Source organism: Fusarium poae, chromosome 1, assembly GCF_019609905.1.
Source record: "Fusarium poae strain DAOMC 252244 chromosome 1, whole genome shotgun sequence".
NCBI lineage: Eukaryota > Fungi > Ascomycota > Sordariomycetes > Hypocreales > Nectriaceae > Fusarium > Fusarium poae.
The window spans coordinates 5,779,425-5,791,796 of NC_058399.1; the positions used below are offsets into that span (position 1 = coordinate 5,779,425).

The 12,372-nt window shown below is 34.9% G+C and overlaps 4 protein-coding genes across 4 annotated transcripts; 2 read left to right on the top strand and 2 right to left on the bottom strand.

Moving 5' to 3' along the window:
* Positions 1 to 446: 446 nt before the first annotated feature.
* On the top strand, positions 447 to 2,811 carry FPOAC1_001889 (uncharacterized protein; the record flags this gene model as incomplete). The annotated part of the gene is made up of 10 exons (XM_044846477.1): positions 447 to 483; positions 645 to 695; positions 745 to 879; positions 926 to 997; positions 1,050 to 1,186; positions 1,230 to 1,703; positions 1,754 to 1,827; positions 1,875 to 1,983; positions 2,033 to 2,344; positions 2,407 to 2,811. 10 exons carry the CDS (start codon positions 447 to 449, stop codon positions 2,809 to 2,811), a joined length of 1,806 nt encoding a protein of 601 aa, XP_044712393.1.
* A 172-nt stretch (positions 2,812 to 2,983) lies between these two features.
* On the bottom strand, positions 2,984 to 3,520 carry FPOAC1_001890 (uncharacterized protein; the record flags this gene model as incomplete). The annotated part of the gene is made up of 1 exon (XM_044846478.1): positions 2,984 to 3,520. The coding sequence occupies one exon, from the start codon at positions 3,518 to 3,520 to the stop codon at positions 2,984 to 2,986; it is 537 nt and encodes a 178-aa protein (XP_044712394.1).
* A 686-nt stretch (positions 3,521 to 4,206) lies between these two features.
* Positions 4,207 to 5,772, top strand: FPOAC1_001891 (uncharacterized protein; the record flags this gene model as incomplete). Its single annotated transcript, XM_044846479.1, has 1 exon — positions 4,207 to 5,772. One exon carries the CDS (start codon positions 4,207 to 4,209, stop codon positions 5,770 to 5,772), a length of 1,566 nt encoding a protein of 521 aa, XP_044712395.1.
* Positions 5,773 to 5,919: 147 nt separating this feature from the next.
* On the bottom strand, positions 5,920 to 7,021 carry FPOAC1_001892 (uncharacterized protein; the record flags this gene model as incomplete). The annotated part of the gene is made up of 4 exons (XM_044846480.1): positions 5,920 to 6,355; positions 6,412 to 6,614; positions 6,663 to 6,709; positions 6,757 to 7,021. The coding sequence occupies 4 exons, from the start codon at positions 7,019 to 7,021 to the stop codon at positions 5,920 to 5,922; spliced, it is 951 nt and encodes a 316-aa protein (XP_044712396.1).
* Positions 7,022 to 12,372: the final 5,351 nt, after the last annotated feature.

Genomic DNA, 12,372 nt, shown 5'->3' on the forward strand with positions numbered 1-12,372 from the left:
ACTTATAAGTCAACGGAATACAATCCTCAGGAGCATACGTGTTGTTTAGGGTAGGTAAAGTACCAGTACAATAATAGACCAGGTCCTCCTTTATGATCAATAAGAAGCCGTGTAAGAGAACCGGGCGAGCCTAGATATGTGAACTCTAGTCGACCATGCAAGATCCACGTCAGACGTTATCCCTCAAGTCTCGAAACGGCTATAACGTTTTATTGAAACGTCATTCAGCCATCACGCAAAAACTAGAATTGGCTAAATTAGTCCACTAGAATTAAGCATATCTATAAATCGGCATCAGCAAGGCTTACGCTAGTAGTAGCTAAATTACCAAAACAAGGAATTGTAGTGCGGGGTAGTCAAGATTGTCTGCTTTCCAAGCCTCCCGTTATGCAGGCTATTGATTCCTTTCAGTCGTGTCTCATAGGCAATCGAGATCAAAGATCGGAATGACGTCCCGCGTTATCCAAGAAGTAAGCACACTATGTCAGCTTGGCTAGACAATCACATAATAGGAGCCTGTGCCCATCTATTAGCCAGCTCTTCGTTCTCCCGTTCTTGCGACTCTCAGGTGTCAATATAGTATCATTCGTTTTTAGTAATTGGTCTACTCTGTGCTCATGGTACTTTGGCTCGTCCAATCAAAGGGATTGAAAGGGCCGTGATTCAAGACGAGTATGATTTCATCATTGCTGGAGGTAAGACATTCATTTCCAACTAAACGCCCTGTGCTGACAAGAATTTCAGGTGGGACAGCAGGTCTCGTGGTGGCAAATCGACTTACTGAGTCGGGGAAATTTCGAGTCCTTGTTCTCGAAGCTGGACCTGATCCAAATGTCGTTGCAGCATACAAGCCATTGGGTGGAAATACGTTGATAACAGGTATGTCCGAGCGCGATGCTATTGACTAAATGCTGATAAGTAACAGGTTCACCCATTGATTGGAGATTCGACACAGCACCCCAGCAGGGTCTCGATGGAAGAATCCTTACCTATCATCGTTAGTGTCACCCTGACCTATTGATCTGAGAATTATTGACTAACAATAACAGGCGGGAAAGGATTGGGCGGGAGTAGTATGATCAATGGATTCTATTATGGGCGCGGTACATCTACTGTCTACGATCTGTGGGAGAAGAGAGGAAATCCGGGCTGGTCATGGGACGATGTCTACCCTCTCTTCATCAAGGTGAGTCAAGTTCACTGACGTACAACCATAACTGACAACAAAGGGTACCCATTTCAACCCTCAGAATGAATCCAAGGGATTTGACAGTACTTACAAGACCTACAACAGCACCGCGTATGGGAACGGACCTCTTGAAATCGCATACCAGGGCTATGTTCCAGAAACAAGCATCGCCTTTATGAACGCCTGCGAAGCTGCCAATATTCCCATAGTTGAAGATTACAACACTGGAAATAGTACAGGCGTTAAACAGGGCACAGCCACACTTGACAAGCACCTTTTGCGCAGCTCCAGTTACGACGGGTATCTGAAACAAGCACTTAGTAGAAAGAACCTTGATGTTTTGTACTATGCGCCAGTCCAGCAACTTCTATCGAATACCGATGGCGACAGACCAAAAGTTACAGGAGTCCGCTTTATGGATTATCCTACCGGAAGAACACATCAGGTACACGCCTCCAAAGAGGTTGTTGTCTCTATGGGTGCTTTCCAGTCACCGCAACTTCTTATGGTTTCGGTCAGTGGACTGTTCCAGGTACCGATGATGCCGCTGACTCCAGAATGTAGGGGTTCGGTCCTTCGTCTGAGCTTGAAAAGTTTGCCATTGAGCCCGTTCTTGTCAACGAGAACATTGGTCGAAAGTAAGATACGCCCGAATATTTCTAGTTCTACCTACTAATTCTCGCAGCTTGAACGATCATAGTGTCTTTAGCATAATGGCGAGGGTAGAGGATGATCTCCAATTCTCGTCATCCCAATTATCATCAGACTTTACTTTGCTAGAGGCAGCTCAAGAGGTAAGGGCTTGTATGGGAACGCATAGCAATTTCACTGACGCCTGAGTAGGAATTTTACAGCAATGGCACCGGTCCATACACGGCCCCCAGTGGAATCACTAATGGATTTCAAAGACTCTCCGAGGAAGAGCTGTTCGAGATTGGAGCAGGTCCCGTGGTAGAAGCTGGCCTCGGAGACCAATCGCATATTGAGTATCTCTTTGAATCAACATGGTATCCATCTGGACCAACACCTTACTACAAGCAACTCCCTAATGAGTCTTACATCTCATTGACGGCAAGCAGTATGGTTGCGTTATCGCGAGGTAACATCTCGCTGAAGGGTACCTCAATGATGATGGCTCCTGAGATCAACCCAAATGTGAGTCCACAGAAACAAAAGTTCCATTTTTAATATTGTCTTGCATCCTAACTCTTGTCTAGTATTACACCCATGACGCAGACCGAGCAATTGCCATCCGAAGCTTCCACTATCTTCGCAAGATTTTAGCCCATCCTGCCCTCTCACGGTATACCTATGGCGAAAATAATGGCGAAGTGAGCCCTGGTGCGGCTGTCGATGATGATGATGAAGACGCCATCTTCGATTATGTCAAGGCAAACACTATTCCAAACTGGCATGCTTCTGGTACAAATCAGATGCTTCCTGAAGCCGATGGCGGTGTCGTGGATCCGCGTCTCAGAGTTTACGGTGTCGAGGGTCTTCGTATCATTGATTGCAGTATTATACCTGTATTGCCTGATGTTAACATTGTTGGACCAGTTTTTATGATTGGTGAAAAGGGAGCTGAATTGATTCGTGAGGATTGGCATGATTCAGGAATATAGATTTAGAGTTTTATATCGTTTAGCAATCAACCACACTTGCTTGAGGTTATGCTTATTTTCTTTCACATATAATGATTTCCGCTCCACAGGTCAACAAACGCCATCGCGCAATTAAACATGTTCAATATTTTGGTTCGGTATAACGGTATACGTAAATGTTTGCAACTGGCACTTAACCCTGGACGTATTCAAAGTTCGTCGCGACATTGCCCTTGGTGGCCCTGGAATACGGGCAAACTTCCTGCGCCTTCTTCACCACCTTTTCCAACTCCTCCTTCTCCAAGCCCTTGACCTTGATCTTCATATCCACACGTAGACTCATATCCAGCGACTTCATATCACCCACAAGGTGCACTGTAGTATCGACCACGCTATCTTCGATATTGGTAGGCATTGTAATACCCATCTGCGCTGCACAAGCGTTCATGGCAGACTGAAAGCAAGCTCCGTAACCAGCGGCGAAGAGTTCCTCTGGGTTCGTCTTGCCCTTGTCGCCAGGACCACCAAGGGCCTTGGCCATGGTAAGCTCGACATTGAGGTTCTCGCCTTCAATGCGGCCTTTTCGAGCACCAATTGCTTTCGCGCGTGCCGAGTAGAGTGTTGGCGCGGATTCTGTGTTGACGAAGCGGCGAGTGGTGGTGTTGATGGTAGGCGCTGTGCGCTGTGCGGCGCGGCGGAAGAGAGGTTGGTAAGCGCGTAGAGCTGACATGTTGATTTCCGTCAAGGTGATATGATATTTCTTGGGTAATTACTATAGTTGTAATGTTACTGAGTATTTGAGGAATTGAAAGCTTTGAAAATGTTCATTTATGCTCATGTCACCAAAGTCGAGCACGTCACCATGAGTCTGAGACTTAGTGTTGCTATACCAACTATAAACCACCTTCGTTCCTGTGACGTCTTTGACATGACGGTTCATAGTGGATACCATTTAAATCGTGGACAAAACTTAAGCCTACCTACTTTAAAATCCATTGTTATTCCCAGAGCTGAGATTGGATAAGTGATGTTAGAGGAAGACAGCATTTTAAGATTATCGATCACAGCAGTGCCCTAATTTTGGGCCAAAGACTTCTGTAAATTTGTCCCTCACTGATATCAATACTGATCTATTTATATAAAGGCAGCTAGTAATGGTGAAACCGCTACTCAACTTAATGGCCAATCCAATTTAGATAAAAATAAGGAAAAGAGTGTGTTTATTCTCTGGTATTAAAAGAAGTTCTTTATGAAACCCACTATTTGAGGTTATCCGTGCGCTGGATACTGCTGCATGAGTCAGACGGCGTTGGTTGTGATACCAATCCTTGAACATTCTACTCGAGATAAAATTTAAGACATAAATCATGCACCAGCCTCTGGAGATGCAACTTCATTTCTTTATCAGCCGTCCCCATGGAAAACCCCGAAAAGTCCCAATTCAACCTTATCAACAATCTGCCCACTGAACTTCTCAAATATGTGTTTTCACGCTTTTGCTTCCATTGTCACAGCCCACAGTCCATCAATGATCCTGAAGTCAACCGCACATATGCACACGAGCTCAGACTTGGTTCCGCGAACTTGCTGGCACTTAGTCAAACCAGCAAACGATGTCGCAGAATTGCCATGCCTATACTATTCCACCAGGTCGGCTCCGATATAACACTACGCTACATGTTGCAGGTTTTGGATCGCGATCGAGACCTGGCACCAAACATCAAAATTCTACATTTACCATACTACATGACGGATGAGTGCCGTTCGGTACTATACAAAACGGCCAGCAGCTTTGCTGGTATGTCGATGTCATATCGCCTTGCCCTGGAGGATCCTTACGACGTCCAAATAAACACCCTACTGGGTTTAGCCTCTAATTTACAGGCTTTGACCATCCGTTTCTCCGGTGAAGGAATAAACCTCGATTTCTTCGAAAAGACCCTCACACAACGTGGATTTAAGGCAAGATTCGCGGACCTCAGGTATCTCGAACTCGAGGCGGACGATTTTGTGACATTCAGTGCCGCCGGGTCCGGATTGTCCTTCCTGCTACAACAATCTCCCCAACTCGAGACCTTGGTACTACGAGGTATCGAGCAAGCTGAGTCCCCATCTTATGGTCCTGAATTCGAAGATCCGAAATCCAACATGGCTCTCCCAAATCTCAAGGAGTTGCAGATTCGTGGATGGTCTTTCCGTGAAAGCTGTAACGACAGACATCCTCTATTAAAATTATTTCATAGAGCGAAGAACTTGACAAGCTTCAAGTATGTCATCGACAAGGGACCAGGCTCGTACAGTGAAGAGAGGCCTCAGGTACACCACGTTGCACCCAAGTATCTGCTAAGATATCTCAACTCTGAAAAATTACAATATCTTCATCTCGATTTTAAGCTTAACTCCACAGGACCTCATATCCTAGGACTAACAACATACTTTGATCTTCGAGATCCTCCACGTTTTGAGTCTACAATCATCACACGAGAGCAGCTCGGTCGATTCACCAATCTTACTTCTCTGACTCTTGACCCTTTGTGTTTCTGTCGACACGTTTCCGAAGGTACCCTTGACAGACAGAAGTTTGACCATCAAAAGACCTGTCTGACGGACCTGCTTACGCCATCGATCCGCGATTTGACTCTTTTACTCAAGGGAGATGATATGCGCTGGATATGTTGGGATGACATTTTATATCTTGGTCACAAGGCAAGGGAAGGGGCGCTCCCAGAGCTTCAAACAGTAACGGCTGAAATTCCTCAACTTCGCTCACGCTACCGGGGGTGCTGGGATGACGACTGGAATAATCAACATATGCACAAGATCCTAAAGCCCTTCAAGACGCCGGAAGAAGAGTTCCATGCAGCATTTGAAGGGTCTGGTGTTGTTGCAAAGATTGAGGGACGGTGGGGAGGCTGTTACTGTGGGCAGTGCGAGCCTCGTGTCTATGTCCCATTGGATTGCTTCGTGATTGAAGAAAGCTAGTCATGTAATGGTGACAGAATAATAAGAGGAGACTTCCATATACTTATAACAGTGGTGGCATGTTTTGGGCTATATATTGTTTAGGTTTCCTGTACCAATTGAGTTTATCACAACTACCTACTTAATACGTCGACACAACTCCGACAATTATTCCTTCTGTTGACAAGCCTCCAGTCCGCAACGAAAGTCTGGATTATATCTAGGACAGTTGAGACTCCAGACTAGATTTCCACTAACTTGATATGCCATGGCTTCCAGGTACTGATGGATCTTTTCGGAGACTGGCCCTCTCTGGTGCTTATACTCGTCAATGCGTCGCAGAAACTCTCGTTCGTAGCTTTGTATGGTTTCCTTGATGACTTCCTTGGCCGTTGCAATATCTAAGTTCTGAAGACGCATTACGATAGAAACCGAGTTGATGAGGGTAGAAGTGTCAGCTTCTTTCATCTCTCGGTCGAACGAGAAGTAGTCGTTTGTCAAAGCCAGAGCGGCGGAACATGGCCGAATGACGCGAGCAAGTTCGGCATCTTCTTGCGATGTGAGAGTCATTGCCATGCCGAAAAGCATGATAGCCTCAACAAACCTGATCTGGTATTAGTCAATTTTCCACGCCAATCTGAAGGTAAATTTACGACATACGGTGCACCAGTATCAATCATGCGAAACTCCAAATAGTCTTCGACTGACTGAAAGTCGATGCGCTTATCTCTTATAGTTGTATCGATCGCGTCTTTCCACGCCTTTGCAATCCTTTTGGCGCATACTTCGTCGGTCTGCAGGAGTCGGCTTATGCAACGTTCATACAAAAAGCGTAGACCAGCCTCGGCTTGTATTTGAGATTCCTAATTGATATTAACCTATGTTCGGCCGTTCACTGTGCCATAACATACCGGAGAGATGTCCTCGGCCTCGAGAACAGAATCATGGAGAAATGCATCTTTATTGTTAGTGCTAGAACATAACGATCCACTCGCCTCGACTTACACTCCAGTACATAAGCTACAAGTTCTAAACGGTCAGGTCTGCACAACGGCAGCACTACGGCAGAGAAATTCCCGTTAACGTGATTGCAACCACCGAATTCGTTGAGAGGGCCAATATGCTTTATCCAATCTGATCTTGCTTTGTGACATCCTGCGTCGGCCAAATGTTCGAATTTATGTCTTCGCAATTTGTAACCAGCACCAAGGCCTCGAGTATCAAAACGAGAAATCTCCACAAGGTCTGAGGTTTCACTGCAAGGGACCATTCTGATAATTGTGGTTTCCGCAACTCTCAGTAGAAATATATCTTAAAGTTTCCGGGTCCGAGGATTCCCCTTCTTTTTATCCTTGAACACAAGTAGACCGCTTTTACAATTTTAGTTGCCCTAGGCTCTGGATCAGGTCAGTCATTTCGCTATCGATTCGTGGGAAATTGATATTTTTCATTGGTGCAGACAAAAGCATGGCTGATAGTTTGTATGCATGTCTTAATCATGTGGAGGTCGGTCTGACGATCTTGTTCTGTGCGCAACGATACTGAGGTCAACAAGGCGAACGAACTTTCGGTAAATGGAGCCATGTATATTTATGAAATGAGGTATGAATGTTTCATATCTTTATGAAGATAAAACATTGGGCTCTATTTCCTGCATATCCAGATATGCATATAAAATATATAACTTTTATATATCTAGGTATATATATAATAATAAGGCCCCTTTTAAAGCTATATATATATTCCCTTTTAATTTAATTATTTAATTTCCTTTAAAGCTATTTAAAGCTTCTTTAAACTTTATTAAATATATTTAATTAATTAATATTATAGTTTTTTATTTATAAATATATTAAAGCTTAATATTTTATTAATTTAATTATATTTTCTATATTATAATACTATTTTTTTAATTATAATATTATTAAAGATATTTTTTTATATTAATATATAATTAAATTATAATATAGCTTTATATATATATATTTTAACTTATAAAGCTATTAAACTATTTTAATTTAATATTAATTTATTATAAAAAGTAGTTTTTAATAATATTTAATAATAATAATTTAAATAATAAGCCTAGCTTTTAAATCTTTAAGAATAATATTATTATTTTAAGTAATTAAATTCTTTTTAATATAAATAATTAATTTATATTATAGCTATTTATTTATTTTATTTATTTTTTTACTCTCTACTAAAGCTTAAGTCTTTTTAAAGCTATCTTATAAATTTAAAACTAAAGGATTTATATAAATTAAAAACCTAATATTAAACTTAACTTTTTCTTAATAATTAACTTTCTTAATAAGACTATAATATAATAATAATTAAACTTTATAATAAAGGAAAAATAAAAAAAACTTCTATATATATAGTAACTATTTTTTCTTTTTATAATTTACTATTAAATACCTTTAAACTTATATAGTTAATTAATCTTTAATCTATTTATTATTAATTACTTTATATTAATTAACTTTATAGTCTTTATTTAATATAATATTACTTAAAAAAAAAGCCTTTATAATAATATATTTAACTATTTAAAAGGCTATTTTTTTAATAAAAAAAATACTATAAATATTATTTTACTTAATAATAATAATAAAAACTTAAAATAATTAAAATATAAAATTAAATATTTTTAATAAATTAAATATAATAATAATAATAATTATAGCCTTATTAAATTAATTACTTTTAATTATAAAATCTTATTACTTTTTATAAAGTATTTTTAAATTTATAAATAAAGCTAAATAATAATAAAGCTTAAATAAAAGCTTAAATATTTAAAAAACTTAAAAAAAAAGCTTATAAAAAGGCTTAATATATATAAAGATAAAGTTATATTCCTTAAGGTAATTAAATTAAATTATAAATATAAAATTTAATATTAATACTTTAAGTTTTAAGTAATTTAAGCTAATAAGGTCTTTAATAATCTTATTAAGTTAATTAAAAATAAAATTATAAAGAATAAGGCTAAAGTAACTAAAGTAATAAAGGCTTTTATATTAAAGGCTTTATAAGTAATAAAAGCTATATATAGGGTTAATAGGGTTAATAGGGTTAACTAGAGGTTAATTTACTAAGTATTATTAATAGATAATTAAAGATAGTATAGTAAAGTGTAAATAAGATAGTAGAGGAGAGTTAGAGTTATATATATAGGATTCTATTAGGGATATAAAAAGTTAAAATGCAGGTTAATTTAAAAGTAAAAACTCTATAGGAATTAATTTAATTATATAATATACTATCTTAAGATTTTATTATTAAATACTTATATTAAAATACTATAATTTTAAACTGTATTTTAAACTAAGGATAGCCTTTTATAATTAATAATAATATAATTAATAATTATTATAGGCTAAGTCTAGTAGTATAGGTAGACAGGGAATGCTTTAGGTAAAATAGGTTCTATTACTATAAATAGGCACTATAAATAGGTTAAGCTCTATTAATAAGATATAGCTTAAAGAGCTATATTTAAGATCTAATTAATAATCTAATTAAAGTTATAGTAATAACGCTATTACTATATAATCTAATCTACTTATAGCTTTAAAGTAAATTAATTTAACTTTAAGCTATAATAATACCCCTCTCTTTAATATTAAGCTTTACTAAAATAGGCTACTATAATCTAGACTTATTAAGGTATTTCCTATAGAAGTTTACTATAATCTTTATAGTATTCTCTATATAAGCAGCAGGGACTTTTATTAGATCTATATATCTAGCCTATTTTACAGTATACTTTAGCCTAGGGTAGCCTCCTTAGCCTTATCTATCCTATTAGGAATCTATAATATCTTTAACCTCTTACTCTTCTACTCCTTTAGCTTCTATTAATAATAATAGGTCTATATTCTAATTAGGCAGCAGATTAATAGTAACTAGCTTTAGTAGGCTTATATAAAATATAGGGTATATTTTTATATTAATAGGTAGTTCTAGTTAATAGGCATATAAAGAGATAACCTTGCTAATCTTTAATAGGCTAATATTCTTCTAGTTTAGTTTCTTTTATAGCCTAAGGGTCTTAATATTCTTAATATCTAGCTATACTAAGTCCCCTACTTAATATTATTAAGTAAGTTATCTATATTAGTTTACTTAAACTTTATAATAGGCTTATATAGTAATACTTTTTAATCTTAAATACTCTAGGATATTATTTATTATCTTTATAAACTATTTTATATCTTTAGTAGCTAAGGTTCTTTTAATTATAATTATAGGTTTAAAGCCTATTTATAGATAGAATCTATAGTTTATAAAGAATAGAGATATATTAATAGTTTTAGATTTTAAGGAATTTACTATAAACTTAGCCAGGGAGAGCTATTAATTCTAATTATCCTATAGGTATAATATATAGGCTTATAGATACTATTTTAATATAGTATTTAAGTATTTAATCTATTTATTAATCTTAAGGTAATAAGTAGTAAATAGTAATAAGCTAATTAATAGTTATTTAATAAGCTTTTACTAAAACTCTACTATAAACTAGGGTCCTTAGTCTAATACTATAGTCTATAAGAGCCTATATAGCTTCTATATTTCCTTTAAGTAATAATAAGCTATATCTTTAGTATTATAAATTTCTTTATATATAATAATATATCTTATTTTAGTTAGGCAGTAAGCTATAATTAAGATAATATTATTTCTTTTGCTAAGCAGTAGATATATAATAAAATCTATTAATATATATTATTAGGCTTATTTAGAGATAGGCAAGGGTTTTAGTATACTTTACTTTACTTCTTAGGCTAGATTAGCTTTTTAATATATATAGCAGTTCTTAACCTATTATTTAATATAGGCTAATATTCTAGGCTAATAGTAATCCTAGGAAAGTAGGTTATAAGTATAAATATAATCTAGGTATCTTACTATAGGGTATTTATAGTAAGCTTTTAATAGGGTAATCTTAAAGGTATTATAGCTTAAGATATAAATATAGTCTTAGTATAATAATTATTCCTAGATAATCTTATATTCTATAAATATAATCTTTAAGTATTATAATATATTAATCCTAAGGGCTTATAGTATTAATTATAAGTCTTTATTAATCTAGTATTCTTTATTTAATAAGTAATTAATCTCTTCTAATAACTCTATTAAGAATAATAGCTCTTTAAGTATTAATATAAGTTAGTTCTATTATAATAGATAGTAAATATAGGCTCTCTAGACTTATAGTAGCAGAAGTTACTAATTCTCTTTCTTTAAGACTATCTGGCTTTAATATACTAAGTGCTTATTCCCCTCTTTAAGGAGGTCTTCTAATCTCCTAGTTAAAGTATTAAGTTTAATTCCCTATTTTCTAGGTTAATATATAATCTAGAAATTAAATTAGAATAGAAACTTAGATTAGTAGGCTTATTATTAATTAAGTAACTTTATTATTATAAAGTACTCTAGATTTTTATAATCTATAATTACTTTTATTAATAAGAATACCCTCTCTAGTTTAAGTCTCTATTCTTTAAAGCAATAAATAATAGCTATAAGTTCCTTATTATAGATCTTATAATTATATTCTATAGATATATACTTCTTAAAGAAGAAGGCTACTAAGTATAGCCTTCTATTATTATTATATTATAATAGTATATTAGTAGATATATAGTCAGAGGTATCTATCTCTAGAATTATATCCTTTATCTAATTAAAAGGGTATAAAATTAATACTAATATAAAGGCTCCTTTTAAGTCTTAAAAAGCCTTTTTATAGGTTTTATCTTAAATAAATAATATATCTTTCTTTATTAAGTAATTTAATAAGGCTATAAGCTTAAAGAAGTTATAAATAAACCTTCTATAGAAGTTTATAAATCCTATAAAAGCTTATATATTAATTAGGCAGGTTAGGGTTTATTAATTCTTAATAGTTTTAATCTTTATAAGGTCTATTTAAATACTATCTTATTCTATAATAAGGCCTAGGAACTTGGTTTTTATAACTATAAATTCATATTTAGCTAGGTTTATAAATAACTTAATAGCTCTTAGTTTTTTAAGCACTATCTTTAATTACTTAATATACTCTTCTTAGGTCTAGCTATAGATTAGAATATTATCTAGGTAGGCAGTATAGAATATATCTAGGTATTCTTTTAGCGTATTATTAATATATTACTAGAAGGTTATAAGGGCTCTTATTAGGCTAAAAAGTATAACTAATAACTTATATAATTTAAATTAAGTATAGAATACTATTAGGTATTCCTAGCCTTCCTTAATATATAGATTATTAAAGGCTAATATAATATTAATATAGGAGAAGTATTTTATATTAAATAGGTTATTTAAGGATTTTTTAATTAAGGGCAGTAAATAGTAGTTTTTAATTATAATATTATTTAAGGCTTAGTAATTTATATAGAAATATAGGCTATTGCTAGGTTTTTTAATAAATAGTACTAAGGAGGCTATAGGCAATAAGCTTAAGTAGATAAATCTCTTATATAGATTCTTATCTAGTTACTCTTATAAGGCTATCAGTTTATTCTAGGATATTCTATATAAAGGTCTAAATAGCAGTTTTTTTTCTAGGGTTAATTTAATATAGTAGTCTCTAGATTAATA